Source organism: Theropithecus gelada, chromosome 1 (assembly GCF_003255815.1).
Source record: "Theropithecus gelada isolate Dixy chromosome 1, Tgel_1.0, whole genome shotgun sequence".
NCBI lineage: Eukaryota > Metazoa > Chordata > Mammalia > Primates > Cercopithecidae > Theropithecus > Theropithecus gelada.
The window spans coordinates 105,713,339-105,727,270 of NC_037668.1; the positions used below are offsets into that span (position 1 = coordinate 105,713,339).

Consider the following 13,932-nt stretch of genomic DNA (forward strand, 5'->3'; position numbering starts at 1 on the left):
GTAGGAGAATCACTTGAACCCAGGAGGCAAAGTTTGCAGAGAGCCGAGATCGCACCATTGTACTCCAGCCTGGGCTGAAGTGAGACCCTGTCTGAAAAAAAAAAAAAAAACAACAGAACAAGAAAAGAAAGAAAGGGAAGGGGAAGGGGAATGGGAAGGGAAAGGGGAAGGAGAAGGGGAAGGGGAAGGGGAAGGCAAGGCAAGGAAAGGAAAGGCAAGGCAAGGCAAGGCAGAGACAAAAGATACCAGACTAGAAATACTTGCCACTGAATTATGTTACATGTATACATTAAATATCTTAATCAAAACACTGGAGTCCCTTATTGTAAAAAATAATTTAAACTGGCCGGGTGCGGTGGCTCACGCCTGTAATCTCAGCACTTTGGGAGGCCAAGGCGGGCAGATCATAAGGTCAGGAGATTGAGACCATCCTGGTCAACATGGTGAAACCCCATGTCTACTAAAATACAAAAAATTAGCCGGGCATGGTGGCACGTGCCTGTAGTCCCAGCTACTGAGGAGGTTGAGGCAGAGCAATCACTTGAACGCAGGAGGCGGAGGCTGCAGTGAGCCAGTATCGTGCCACTGCACTCCAGCCTGGTGACAGAGCAAGACTCCATCTCAAAAAATAATAACAGTAATTTAAACCAAGGTATCAGTAATCAAAAATTTAGAGAGTTATAAAACTCTTTGGTGAAAATTGTTTTAACAAATGTGCTACTGTCTATGGTGTGGCTATGCCTTTAAAATATCTAGATATTAAGTAAAACCAGATAAAGCAAAATCTCAGTTTTATAAAATGTGTAGTTCAAGTTAATGTATCAAAATCTTAGCCAGGCACCATGGCTCGTGCCTATAATCCCAGCATTTTGGGAGGCCGAGGTGGGCAGATCACCTGAGGTCAGGAGTTCAAGACCAGCCTGACCAATATGGCAAAACCCCATCTCTACTAAAAATACAAAAATTAGCTGGGTGTGGTGGCGAGCACCTGTAATCCCAGCTACTCAAGAGGTTCAGGCAGGGAAAAATGCTTGAACCCAGAAGGCAGAGGTTGCAGTGAGCCAAGATTACACCACTGCACTCCAGCCTGGGTGACAGAGCAAGGCTCCTTCTCAAAAAAAAAAAAAAAAAAAGTCTTGGCCGGGCACAGTGGCTCATGCTTGTAATTTCAGCATTTTGGGAAGCCAATGTTGGCAAATTGTTGTGAGCCAAGGACTTTGCGACCAGCCTGTGCAACATAAACCCCATCTCTACAAAAAATACAAATTAGCCAGGCATGGTGCATGCATCTGTAGTCCCAGCTACTTCAGAGGCTGAGGCAGGAGGATCGCTTGTGACCAGGAAGCTGAGGCTGCAAAGAGCTGTTATTATGCTAGTGAACCTTCAGCCTTGGTGACAGAATGAGACTATGTCTCAAATGGAAAAAAAAAAAAACTTTATTCTTACATGTGGTAAAAAGATAAAGGATGGTTATTATTAATAATCAAAATTAATACACATTCGACAGATCTCTACTTTGAATTTGGAGGTAGATGCAAGGTTCTTTTCCATCTTCCCTGTTATCTTTTTCCTAGTATGCTTTGCTTTACAAGAAACAATCCCTTTCCAAGCCAACTTCCTTTTCAGCAGGCAGCTAGGGCTTCAAGAACAAAGTGATAAAATGTCTCCAAAAGTAGAAGTCAGCTTTCTCATCTTTATCAACCAAATAGTATACCATTCCTTTCTGTCATGTCATGATCAGTTGCAGATCAATGTTTCCTTGAGGTTACTGCCAAGAAGTAGAAGTCTGTATTATCCCAGATCTTATTAGCAGGCCGTTGTATGTCTATTATAGAGATTGAGAAGAAATTTCCAGTTCACTCTGCCTCACAAATAGTTGCTTTTCGCCAAGTCTTCCAACACTTTTTTCTGACTTACCACTAAGAAGCATTGAAAGTCTAAATTGATTACAAGATAGAAAAAGGCAGCTGGTAGTAGATGTAAACAAAATCAGACTTTAGCTCTCTTTTTTTGTCTGCCACTGTAACAGCAGATAACATTGAAGTTGGTATAACCTTTACGAATTTTATGTAGATCTGAAACTTTGTACCTTTTACTTCCTGAATCTAGCCTGTTAAAATCGTAATTCAGAAGAAAATATTGCCTTATTTAGGAAAACGTTTTATGCAAAATCACGTACAGATTTCATCCCTCAAAATATACTCTCTCACATCTTAGATAAGCCTATTAAATCTGTCAAATTTTTACCTTACATTTGTTTCACAAAACAGCTAATCTCTATTATTACTAGCATAAAGCTTTCTGGCCTATATTTTTCTAAATACAGTGCAAATTTAACTCCACATACCCAATTCTAAAAACCAAGAAAAATACACAACATGAAATTAAAAGCACTGTCAATGTCACTTACTTTTTGCATTTTTCACAACTGTACATATTGTCACCTGCAAATAAAACAGATGTGGCATTGGTTTCAAATTAACAGCAAATTGCTTATTATGGTCCTGTAATTCTTTGATTTTGCCCCATGCTGACCTCCCACCACAGTAAAACAAGGTTCCCTTTTTTCAGTCTATGCTCATGAATCAGGTTACTGTTTACCTTCCCCTCCCTTAACTCCTGCCAACATTGAAGACCTACCTCAAATAGTATCTTTTCCATTTATTCATTGAACAAAACTTACTGAGTACCTGTCATATGTCAAAGCAAGGTACTAGATACACAAAAATAGTGAATGACCTTAAATGATACGCAGTAGTTCACAATTACGGACACATAAATAAGTCCATTATTTTGATTGAGTTTGCCCTTCTATGGATCTCAGAACAGCTTTAAAACATTTCACTGCCGGGCGCAGTGGCTCACGCCTGTAATCCCAGGACTTTGGGAGGCCGAGGTGGGCGGATCACAAGGTCAGGAGATTGAGACCATCCTGGTGAACATTGTGAAACCCCGTCTCTACTAAAAATACAAAAAAATTAGCCGGGCGTGGTGGCGGGCACCTGTAGTTCCAGCTACTCGGGAGGCTGAGGCAGGAAAATGGCATGAACCTAGCGGGGTGGAGCTTGCAGTAAGCGGAGATTGTGCCACTTCACTCACTCCAGCCTGGGCAACAGAGCGAGATTCCGTCTCAAAAAAAAAAAAAAAATTTCATCTATCATTTGTCTTATACTACAGGAATTCACATGAATTACTTAAGGATGCGATTTTTCTTGTTATATTTATATCATCAAGGTAGACACTAACCTAATGCCAATATGTGAAATTACTATTAAGCTGTCTTAAAACTTAGCTTTTATGAATACATTTTATTATTTAGTCCCACTTGTATTTTAGATTCACCTACAACAATTTAGCCATAGATATTACTGTATTTCTTACCTTTTAATTCATCTCTGGCAAAGAAGGCAGCAAGACAATCTTGCAAGGTTACTACTGGACCCCAAAACCAGCTAGGGACACATGAGACAACAAACCTGAAACATCATTGATAGAAAAAAAAGGAAGTGTTCTGCTAGTACAGCAGAAACAGCAGTTTTAACAATCATGTAATACAAAGAAAATAAATGCATACCTCTTCACATATTCCATGAAAAAAGCTATCCACCCTTGTGGAGCATATGCTTCGCCACATGATCCTGCTTTGACTATAGAAGTTGGATGACTTGATGAATGCAGCTTAGCAAGGTCTTCCTTGCCAGGAATTGGCAAGGACAGATCTTGAAAGGTCTCGAGGGTTACAGACACCTAAAATTGTTTCGTGTTTTAAAAATGGGATGAACATAATGCAGTAAAACATTTACAAGGTTAGATTTTAGACTCTAAAGATCAAAGCATGTTTAAACACGAAAAACAAAAAAACACACACACAAATTGAACAGCTTTAATAGTCAAAATAGCAAAAGAAAAAAAAAAAAAACACTTGCTCTGTATCAGGTATCTTCACATAAGCCCTGTGCAGTAGCTATTAGCATCCCCATTACAATCACAGATGCTGCAGCATTAAACACCCCAAATCCAGCCACTGCATCTTGAGGTCCAAACTCTTAAGCACTATTGTATTTATTTTTGAAAACTGACCTTGATGGTAGTTTTAAAATGTTTTTTTAAAAAGCCTCAGGCAAAACCTGGCATCTAATTTTAAATAGCTAAAAATATGTCTGATAATTTCACTTAAATATTTAGTACCAAAATAACCTACATTAAAACGATCCTATTGAAAGTTCTTAGATCTGACTTGAGATTCCAACACAATAATTGAAATCTTCTTTTGTTTTTGAGATGTTATTTCACATTCATCATTGCACTAAAGTAAAACTGTACTTAAGAAAAGCTCAAAGAAACTTTGAAGGATTGAAGTGTTATTAAAAAATTCATGATTTTAATTTATGCCTTGGTTATTGTCTATGAATTTGATACTACCTTTAGTATCTGAGTACCAGCCTAAACATGGAAAAATATTTACAAACCATATTATAACCAAATATAAAAGATACATTCACAGCTTTGTACCTGTGAATATCAACAAATTCCCAGTACACAAATTTCATCAGCCTGGGAGAATATGCAGGTGTTACTAATTCTTGTTGCTGAGCAACTTCTCGCCTTTATATGTAACCAAAATAGATGGCGAAGGATAATATGTGCCTGTCCAATGATGGGTCACTATCCTTTAAACAGGATGCTGCTACTTCCAAAAAAGTAAATTCTACACCTAGAATCAATTTGTATTGATGTAAACACAATAAATGCATGTATGATCATCAATAGCAAAGAGAAGGAATTAAACTTTTCACATCATCTTGTCACATTTTTAAAGAGCATTTGACAGAAATTTTCTGTGTATTCTAATACTCTCATACTCACCCTGTCACAAGTCAGACACTGCACTGAACTAATGATTGTTCCATCAAATATGTCTGAAATAACACTTCTGTATTTCTTGTGCTGTTTTTTTCTCTTTGGAGATGCAGACTGAGCTAGGATTGAAAAACATTAAAAAAAAAAATCAAAGCAGCTCTTCACATTTTTCTCTGGAATCTTTTTTTGTCTTGTCAATCTTACTTGTATATGATCTCTAGAATCCTTAAACTGTAAAACTTACTGTGTTGATAAGGAAATTTTCAAAATACTCTTCAAAAGAGCATAAGCATTAAAAAAAGAAAAGAAACTAAGCAGACAAGGCTTAAGATGTTTGTTGTTGTTATTGTTTTGTTTTGAGACGGAGTCTCGCATTGTCACCCATGCTGGAGTACAGTGGCACAATCTCGGCTCACTGCAAGCTCCGCCTCCCGGGTTCATGCCATTCTCCTGCCTCAGCCTCCCAAGTAGCTGGGACTATAGGTGCCTGCCACCACACCCAGCTAAGTTTTTGTATTTTCAGTAGAGACAGGGTTTCACCATGTTAGCCAGGACGGTCTTGATCTCCTGACCTCATGATCTGCCCGCCTTGGCCTCCCAAAGTGCTGGGATTACAGGTGTGAGCCACCGCGCCTGGCCTGTCGTTTTTTAAAAGTATGATCGTTGGCCACCATAAATGTAAGAAAGGGAACAAATTCATATAAGAAAAGGAACAAATTCTAAATTAGCACAATATTCATCACTGGGATGTTATTTAAATGTTCTACAAGTCAAAAGAAGAGGCAAAGAGGTTAGAAAGTGAGGAAAAGATGATGAAAGTCATCATCAGGCTGAAGATGAAATAGAAGGGGTTCAGTCTCCCTATCCTGATTTCAGAGCAATTCTGTTTTCACTTATTTGTTTTGGTTTCCAAGCAAGGCTTTATTTGAAGAAAAGATTCCATTATTTAAAGTTTTTAAGAGTTCTTTATATATTTCTGGATACATGTCCTTTGCTAGCTGTATGATTTATAAATATATCCAACCTTATCTTCCCATTCTCTGAATGTCCTTTGTCAACAAAAATTTTTAATTCTTTTCTTTAATGGATCATGCTTCTAACGTCTCTAAGAACCCTTTGTCTAACCCAAGGCCACGAAGACTTTCTCCTATGTTTTCTTCTAAGAAAACATAATACTGGAACTCTCATATATACCTGGAAGGAATACTAAATGGTAGACACTCTGGTAAAAAGTCTGGCAGTTTAATACAACTATAAGCATTAAACAAACATAAAACCCAGTAATCCCACTTCTAGGTATTTGTCCTAGACAAATGAAAACATGTTCTTATAAAAACCTGTACATAAATTTTAGACCAACATTATTCATAATTGCCAAAAATTGGAAACAATTCAAAAGTCCACCAATGAGTAAGTAAATAAATAGTGGTATACCCATAAAAAATGAAATATTAGGCCAGGTACGGTGGCTCACGCCTGTAATCCCAGCACTTTGGGAGGCAGAGCCGGGCAGATCACGAGGTCAGGGGTTCGAGACCAGCATGGTCCATCTCTACTAAAAATACAAAAAATTAGCCAGGTATGGTGGCGCACACCTGTAGTCTCAGCTACTCGGGAGGTTGAGGCAGGAGAATTGCTTGAACCTGGCAGGCGGAGACTGCAGTGAGCAAAGGTTGCACTACTCCACTCTAGCCTGGGCGACAGTGAGACTCCGTCTCAAAACAAAACAAAACAAAAAGAAATATTACTTGGTAATAAAAGGAACAAACTATTCAGACATGCAGTAACATGACTGAATCTCAAATGCATTATCCTGAGAGGCAAACCTGTTTCAAAAGACTACATATAAAAAGATTTCGGCCGGGCGCAGTGGCTCAAGCCTGTAATCCCAGCACTTTGGGAGGCTGAGACGGGTGGATCACGAGGTCAGGAGATCGAGACCATCCTGGCTAACACGGTGAAACCACGTCTCTACTAAAAAATACAAAAAACTAGCCAGGCGAGGTGGCGGGCGCCTGTAGTCCCAGCTACTCAGGAGGCTGAGGCCGGAGAATGGCGTAAACCCGGGAGGCGGAGCTTGCAGTGAGCTGAGATCCGGCCACTGCACTCCAGCCTGGGCGACAGAGCCAGACTCCGTCTCAAAAAAAAAAAAAAAAAAGATTTTAGAAAATCAAAAGACTACATACTATATGATTCCATTTATATGACATTCTAGGAAAAGGCAAAACAATAAGAAAAGAGAATCAAGGATGCCAGAACATAGGAGTAGAGAGATGATCTGATTACGAAGTAGTACTATGCAGGAATTCTTTGCAGTGTTAGAACTGTTCTGTATTTCATTTGTGGTGGAGTAACAAGAATCTATGCTGCAGGTGTTAAAATTCATAAAGCTCTACACAAGAAAAAGTGAATTCAACTGTATGTAAAATTTTAAAAACAGAGTACCAACACACAAAATTTGTAATCATGTCTATATAAAATTACGCTATCAATTTTAAAAGATCAAATCGTATTTCATAATTAACACTTTAAATTATCAAGAATCAAAACCATCATTTTAAACTAAGACCCAAAGCAAAAGAGAATGAATAAGAGAAACTTTTTACCTTTTTTGTGTGGTGGTGCCAATCCTGGCCATAAATTGCCTGATTTAGGAGGGCTTGCTGATAAACGTGGATTAACACCTTCATTTGACGGAAGGATTTGTGGTGTAGACAGGTCATTCGAATGGACATCAGTGATATATTCTGTAAGATTTAAAATTTGTATTATTACCCTAAATAGGAAAATTATTCTAACTGTCCAGTAATGTTAATTTAAAGGTTTCTTAATTTGATACTTTGAACACAATTCATACTAACAAATGTCAAGTTAAATACTTAACAAAGTGCTTACTAAGAAAAATAACAGTAACCTTCTACCCAGAAATCCAACTAATTTTTGTTTGTTTATTTATTTTGAGACAGAGTCTCCCTCTGTCCCCCAGGCTGGAGTGCAGAGGTGCGATCTCAGCTCACTGTAACCTCCACCTCCCGGATTTAAGCAATTCTCCTGCCTCAGCCTCCCAAGTAGCTGAGATTACCGGCATGTGCCACCAGGCCCAGCTCATTTTTGTATTTTTAGTAGAGATGGGGTTTCACCACGTTGGCTAGGTTGGTCTCAAACTCCTGGCCTCAAGTGATCCACCCACTCTGGCCTCCCAAAGTGTTTGGATTATAGATGTGAACCACCATGCCCGACCCCAACTAATGTTTATAACATACTACTATTACAGGCAGTTTAGGAAGTGAGCAGTGGAAATACAAAGCCAAAGAGGATCTTGTTTGTCCAAATATAGCATTAAAAAAAAAAAAAGAGGCTAGGCTGGGTGGCTAACGCCTATAATCCCAACACTGGGAGGCCAAGATGGGAAGACTGCTTGAGCCCAGGAGTTCAAGACCAAACTGGGCAACATCATGAGACCCCCCCATCTCTACAAAAAAAATCTAAAAATTAGCTGGGCATGGTGGTGTACGCCTGTAGTCCCGGCTACTCAAGAGGCTGAGGTGCAAGGATCACTTGAGCCCAGGAGGTTGAGGCTGTGGTGAGATGTGATCATGCCACTGCACTCCAGCCTGGGTGACGGAATGAGACCCTGTTTCAGATGAAGAAAAAAAAAAAAAAAAAAAGATATTCAGGACAGTTTTTTAGAAGTTCAAAACCATGTGAAAGAAAAACAGATTATTCTCCCAAACTAACATAATAATCAAAATCAAGAAATGTAGGTATAAAGTAATCATAAATTATTTTGTTCTTACTGTAATAAAAGAAAAAACACACTACTTCATCAGGAAATACTTTTTTTAGAATTATAAGATGAATCAAGAAAATATAAGAGCTATCTTAATTGTTTGCTTTGGATTCCTAGTGCCTAACATATTCCAGGGCAAGGGAATGTGCTCAGTAACTATTTGAGTGAAGAAAAGAGAATTGTTCATAAGAGATCTTGAAAGGGGATGTACTCAGAAATTTTTCCAGATAATGCAAAATCGTTTTTCACACAGGCATTTCTCAATTTTTCAACCATGACTAAATGAGACTGCATAATATTGGGAGTGAAAAAACAACTCACTCTAGGACTTTCTGAAGGGAATAAAGTTAATGAGATTTAGATTGGGAGTTGGCAATTTTTTCCTCTAACGGACCAGAGAGTAAGTATTTTAGGTTTGTGTGCCTTACAGACTTCACCAGATTTTTTTCATTAAGCCCTTAAAACACCTAAAAGCTCAGACTCCTGACTTAGGTTATCCCCTAATTACTATATATAAGAACAAACCTGTTACAGAGCAATAAAAGATGAGTATGTCCCTAATTAGGCTTAACTGGGCTTTTCACAAGAAAATCCTGGACAGCAGTCAAAGCTAAGTCTTTCAATACTGATACCTGACATATTTATTCACTCCCAATTTCTACACAAGATCAGTATAATTAAGGAGCCTAACACTCTTAGTCTTCCTGACTAGAAAGCATCTGTGCACTTTACACAAGTGAACCACAAATCTTCCTATAGTTAAGAATATTTCTCAAGAAGAAATTTTGGATTCATTCAAATACCTAAATAAATTGTTTAGTTACTCTCACTCTTCAGTAATCACAGAAAAAAAACTTTTTTACATTACATGCCTGCCACTTATTTTAAGATCACATAATTTGAACCTCTAACAGCCCAATTTTGTGTGCTTTGGAAAACTAAATACCACATTTAAAGCCAAGAGAAGTTAACTCTTGAAGAGATAAATTACAAGGCAATTCAGCTTTCATTTGGCCACATGTTCTTTCTCAAAGTAACACTGACTAGTATCACGGCATAATCTATCACAGCAGGGCTCACTATAGTTAATTAAACTTCTACACTAAAACACATCTGATGTGACTCCAATGACAACAATCTTAATCTACTAATGTATATAATTAGAAAATTGCTGGCCGGGCGCGGTGGCTCACGCTTGTAATCCCAGCACTTTGGGAGGCCGAGGCAGGTGGATCACCTGAGGTCGGGAGTTCAAGACCAGCCTGACCAACATGGAGAAACCCCATCTCTACTAAAAATACAAAATTAGCCGGGGTGGTGGCACATGCCTGTAATCCCAGCTACTCGGGAGGCTGAGGCAGGAGAATCGCTTGAACCCGGGAGGCGGAGGTTGTGTTGAGCCAAGATCGCGCCATTGCACTCCAGCCTGGGCAAAAAGAGTGAAACTCTATCTCAAAAAAAAAAAAAAAGTAAATTACAATTTGGGTTGTTTGCTTTTTTCCAGGATCACAACATAATTTGCTTAAAATAAAAGAGAAAATTCTGGGGAGCCCAATTTTTCAGATTACTGCATGACTATACAAAAGACATCTGATGAAATGTTTACTTCAAAAGGAGAATTAATTTCTTATATAATTAAATGACCCCAAAATTTCCTTTTCTCCTCAGGTTCTATCATTTTATGACCAATACTCACATGCAAATACTGCTAAACTATAATTCTAATTAGAAATACCCAAAGTAACAATTAAACACCCATGTCTACAAATGAAATAATATCATTTTCATGAACAAACTACTAAATTGTCACCTGAAGCTCTGCTGTGTATTTGCACTTTGACAGTTTCCTGGTTGTTTAAGTCAACTGTTTCAGATATAGAGTCTCTATCTTTATCTAATTCGCCTTCAGAATTTACTTTATTAATCTTATTGCATATCTTCTCTTTTTGCCAATCTTTTGACATTTCTGAATTGTTTTCATCATCCTGAATTAACATTGTTGTTTCATTATTATCTTCAGAAAAGCCTCTAGAGCCATTTTCATTTTCTGCTTTATCACTGTTGCTACAAGATTCACAAGACTGAAAATCTACATCTGACTGGCTCTTGTCTTCTTCCATTGTCTCCTCAGTGGTTATGGTTTGCGGATCTTCTTCTACTTCCATGACTTGCTCTTTCAATTCTTCATGAAGCAGATCCATTAAACATCGAAGGAATTCTTGAGCATCCTAATATATCAGCAACATAATGTTACCACTTCATTACATGTGTATATAGAAACATAAGGGAAAATATACAAAATATCATTATCAACTTATACATAAACATACAGCACTATATTCAGAAAATACCAGTTTGTAGAGCATAAAGCACTAGAGAAATGAAGATGCACTCACTTCCAAAAAGTTAGGTAAATAAAGTTTTCTTTTTTTGAGATGGGGTCTCATTCTGTTGTCCAAGCTGGAATGCTGTGGCATGACCACAGCTCACTGTAGCCTCGATCCCCCAGGTTCAAGCAATTCTCCCACCTCAGCCTTCTTAGCAGCTGAGACCACATGCATGAGCCATCACACCCGGCTGATACATATTTTTAAATTATTTTTAGAAATGAGGTCTCTCTATGTTACCCAGGCTGGTCTCAAGCCCCTGGGCTCAAGCAGTCCGCCTACCTTGGCCTCCTAAAGTGCTGGGATTACAGGCATGAGTCATCACGCCCAGTCAGATAAAAATTTTAATAAACTAAAGATGATCTAAAGGTCAACTTCAGCTGGATGTAGGGGCTCATGCTTGTAATCCTAACATTTAGGGACACCAAGGAGGGAGGATCGTTTGAGTCAGGAGTTCAAGACCAGCTAGGGCAACATAATGAGACATTATCACTCTTATTAAAAAAAAAAAAAGGCTGGATACAGTGCCTCATGACTGTAATCCAACACTTTGGGAGGCCAAGAAGGGTGGATCACCTGAGGTCAAGAGTTCAAGTCCGGCTTGACCAACATGGCGAAACCCTATCTCTACTAAAAATACAAAAATTAGCCAGGCATGGTGGCACACACTTGTAATCCCAGTTACTCCGGAGGCTGAGGCAGGAGAATCGCTTGAACCCAGGAGCTGGAGGCTGCAGTGAGCCAAGATTGCACCACTGCACTCCAGCCTGGGCGACAGAGCGAGACTCTGCCTCAAAAAAAGATAAAGATAAAGGAAAGTTGAAAAAATATAAACAATAAACAAGAAAAAGGGTTACTATTCTTGGCAAAAGAAAGACACAAGCAGTGATGACCCCAAAAGATAAGTGGACCAAAAAAAAACCATAATGGCATTTTCAAAATTTATTTAGATTAAAATTACAAAAGAAAAGCAATAAACTAACCTGCTGAGAATACCCCCGAAATGTTGGATTTACAGTTTTAATTCCTTGAAACAGATTAGTAGGCACAACAGATCCTGGCCTGAGCAAGAAAACATTTTTAAAGAGTAATTTTTGTTATTTTTAATTTTTATTTTAAAAATTAACAACCAATAATTCAAAGTGTTAAATAAATTGAAAATTACATTTCAAAAAAATCATTCAAAACTGCCTAATATGTTTCACAGGCACATCAGAACACCTTATCCTTGATATTTTAAGTGATATTTTACTGCTATACTCCCTCAATTAAATGATTATGCTTCACCCCATGACTTTTCAAAAATGCAAATTTCCCAAATAGTTCTAAAACAAAATTATCAACATATTACAGTAAACTGTGATCCTAATGCTAAACTTTAGAATAAACAAACATAAGCAGGAAAATATTCATATAGTATTTAGGGTCTGATTTTATCATTGTGAGAATGCCTACTCCTGAATATAAAACTCTAAAGTTCCAGTAACAGCAGCTGTATAGCAGCTTTAACATTCCAACACTATATCACCAGTCCAAATACTTCCAGACTTTCATGACACCTTCACCTGCTTCTAAACTTCTCTGACACCTTACATTCAGCTTCAAATGTAACATGCCTGAAACAAAGCTGTCTCAAATCTGTCTGTCTTCTACTTTTTTCTGGCTCCATAAATGGACCTGCATCCTTTAAATATTTATAACATTCATTTAAAAGTTTAATAAAGAAGAAAAGTATATTAAGTTACATACCTGCTTTTATGCCACAGCTCTGTCATTAGTTTGAGATAACTTTTACAAATGGCAGGTTTCTTATCTGTTCGTGCTAATCCTCCACAATCAAGAAAAAACTGTGTCAAAGGTGGGCTAATTTTAAAAAGAGAAAAATGTTAGAGTGGAGTCAAAGTTAATACTGATTATTTCTAGTCATTCAATTAACTGACAACACGTACATCCCTATAGCTGTCATTTCTTTCTTTGATCCCTTTTACAGCTTCACTTTCATTCCTTCATAAAGAGCTCAGTCCTTTCAAATCAGATTTGGCCCCACCATATCAAGAGTCCTCCATGCTGCCAGATACACTTTTCAGTCCCCACTCAGTAACATTTGCCACAGACGACCATGCCCTCATTCTTGAACAAATCTTCTCTGGACTATTGTATGCATTTTCCTACTTTTCCTCTTTACCTCTTAAAATTCCTTTTTCCTCTTTATTGCTCTTTTTGGCCCCAGACATGTAAATGTAAGGATTCCTCAGGACTTGATCCTATGACTTTTCCCTATATACTTTTCTTCCCTGGGCGATCTAAAATTTTCAACCATATTCTAATCATCGTCAAATTTATATAAAGTCAACCATGTCATCTAAATTTCAGATTTATATCAAATGCCCAAACTGAACAGGATAAAAATTTAACTTTCAACTGAACCTGCACTTCCTCCAGCCTTCTACATTCCATTATTTGGTACTAATATTTGTTGGTGGCTCAAGTTAGCAATTTATAAGGAAGTATATAGTCTGTCATGAGTTTGATTAGCTTGAGGGAATCTCCATTAATCTATTTATAGGAAACTGACTGGGCAAAGGACCAAATTCTGACCTACATAAACCAAACCCCCTATGAAGGCAGTTAGATAACTACTAAGCCATCTCTTTGCCAAGTGTAATCCTTTTTTTTTTTTTTTCGGTAGAGACAGGGTCTTGTTAGGTTGCCCAAGCTGGTTCCAGAACTCCTGGGCTCAAGCAATCCTCCCACCTTAGCCTCCCAAAGTGCTACAGGCATGAGCCACCACACCCAGCCACCAATAGTGTAATCGTATCAGCCACATCTTTTTCAATGAAATCAGAGGAATTACAAAGTAAATCCATGGAAGCAGTATTGTGCAATAATCAACAA

The 13,932-nt window shown here is 38.0% G+C and overlaps 1 protein-coding gene across 4 annotated transcripts in view; it reads right to left on the minus strand.

The window, feature by feature from the left end:
* The window catches only part of USP33 (ubiquitin specific peptidase 33), a 69,944-nt gene that overhangs the window by 23,390 nt on the left and 32,622 nt on the right, over window positions 1-13,932 (minus strand). For 2 of the 4 annotated variants that reach the window (XM_025392437.1, XM_025392445.1), the window contains exons 8-15: window positions 12,787-12,900; window positions 12,021-12,099; window positions 10,461-10,878; window positions 7,467-7,607; window positions 4,867-4,979; window positions 3,575-3,747; window positions 3,382-3,452; window positions 2,411-2,444 (exon numbers count right to left, since the gene is read on the minus strand). In XM_025392437.1, coding sequence (XP_025248222.1) covers window positions 2,411-2,444; window positions 3,382-3,452; window positions 3,575-3,747; window positions 4,867-4,979; window positions 7,467-7,607; window positions 10,461-10,878; window positions 12,021-12,099; window positions 12,787-12,900 — 1,143 coding nt within the window. Of the gene's footprint in view, window positions 1-2,410; window positions 2,445-3,381; window positions 3,477-3,574; window positions 3,748-4,866; window positions 4,980-7,466; window positions 7,608-10,460; window positions 10,879-12,020; window positions 12,100-12,786; window positions 12,901-13,932 lie in introns of all 4 variants that reach the window. The other 2 variants (XM_025392428.1, XM_025392416.1) reach the window with 1 other exon arrangement.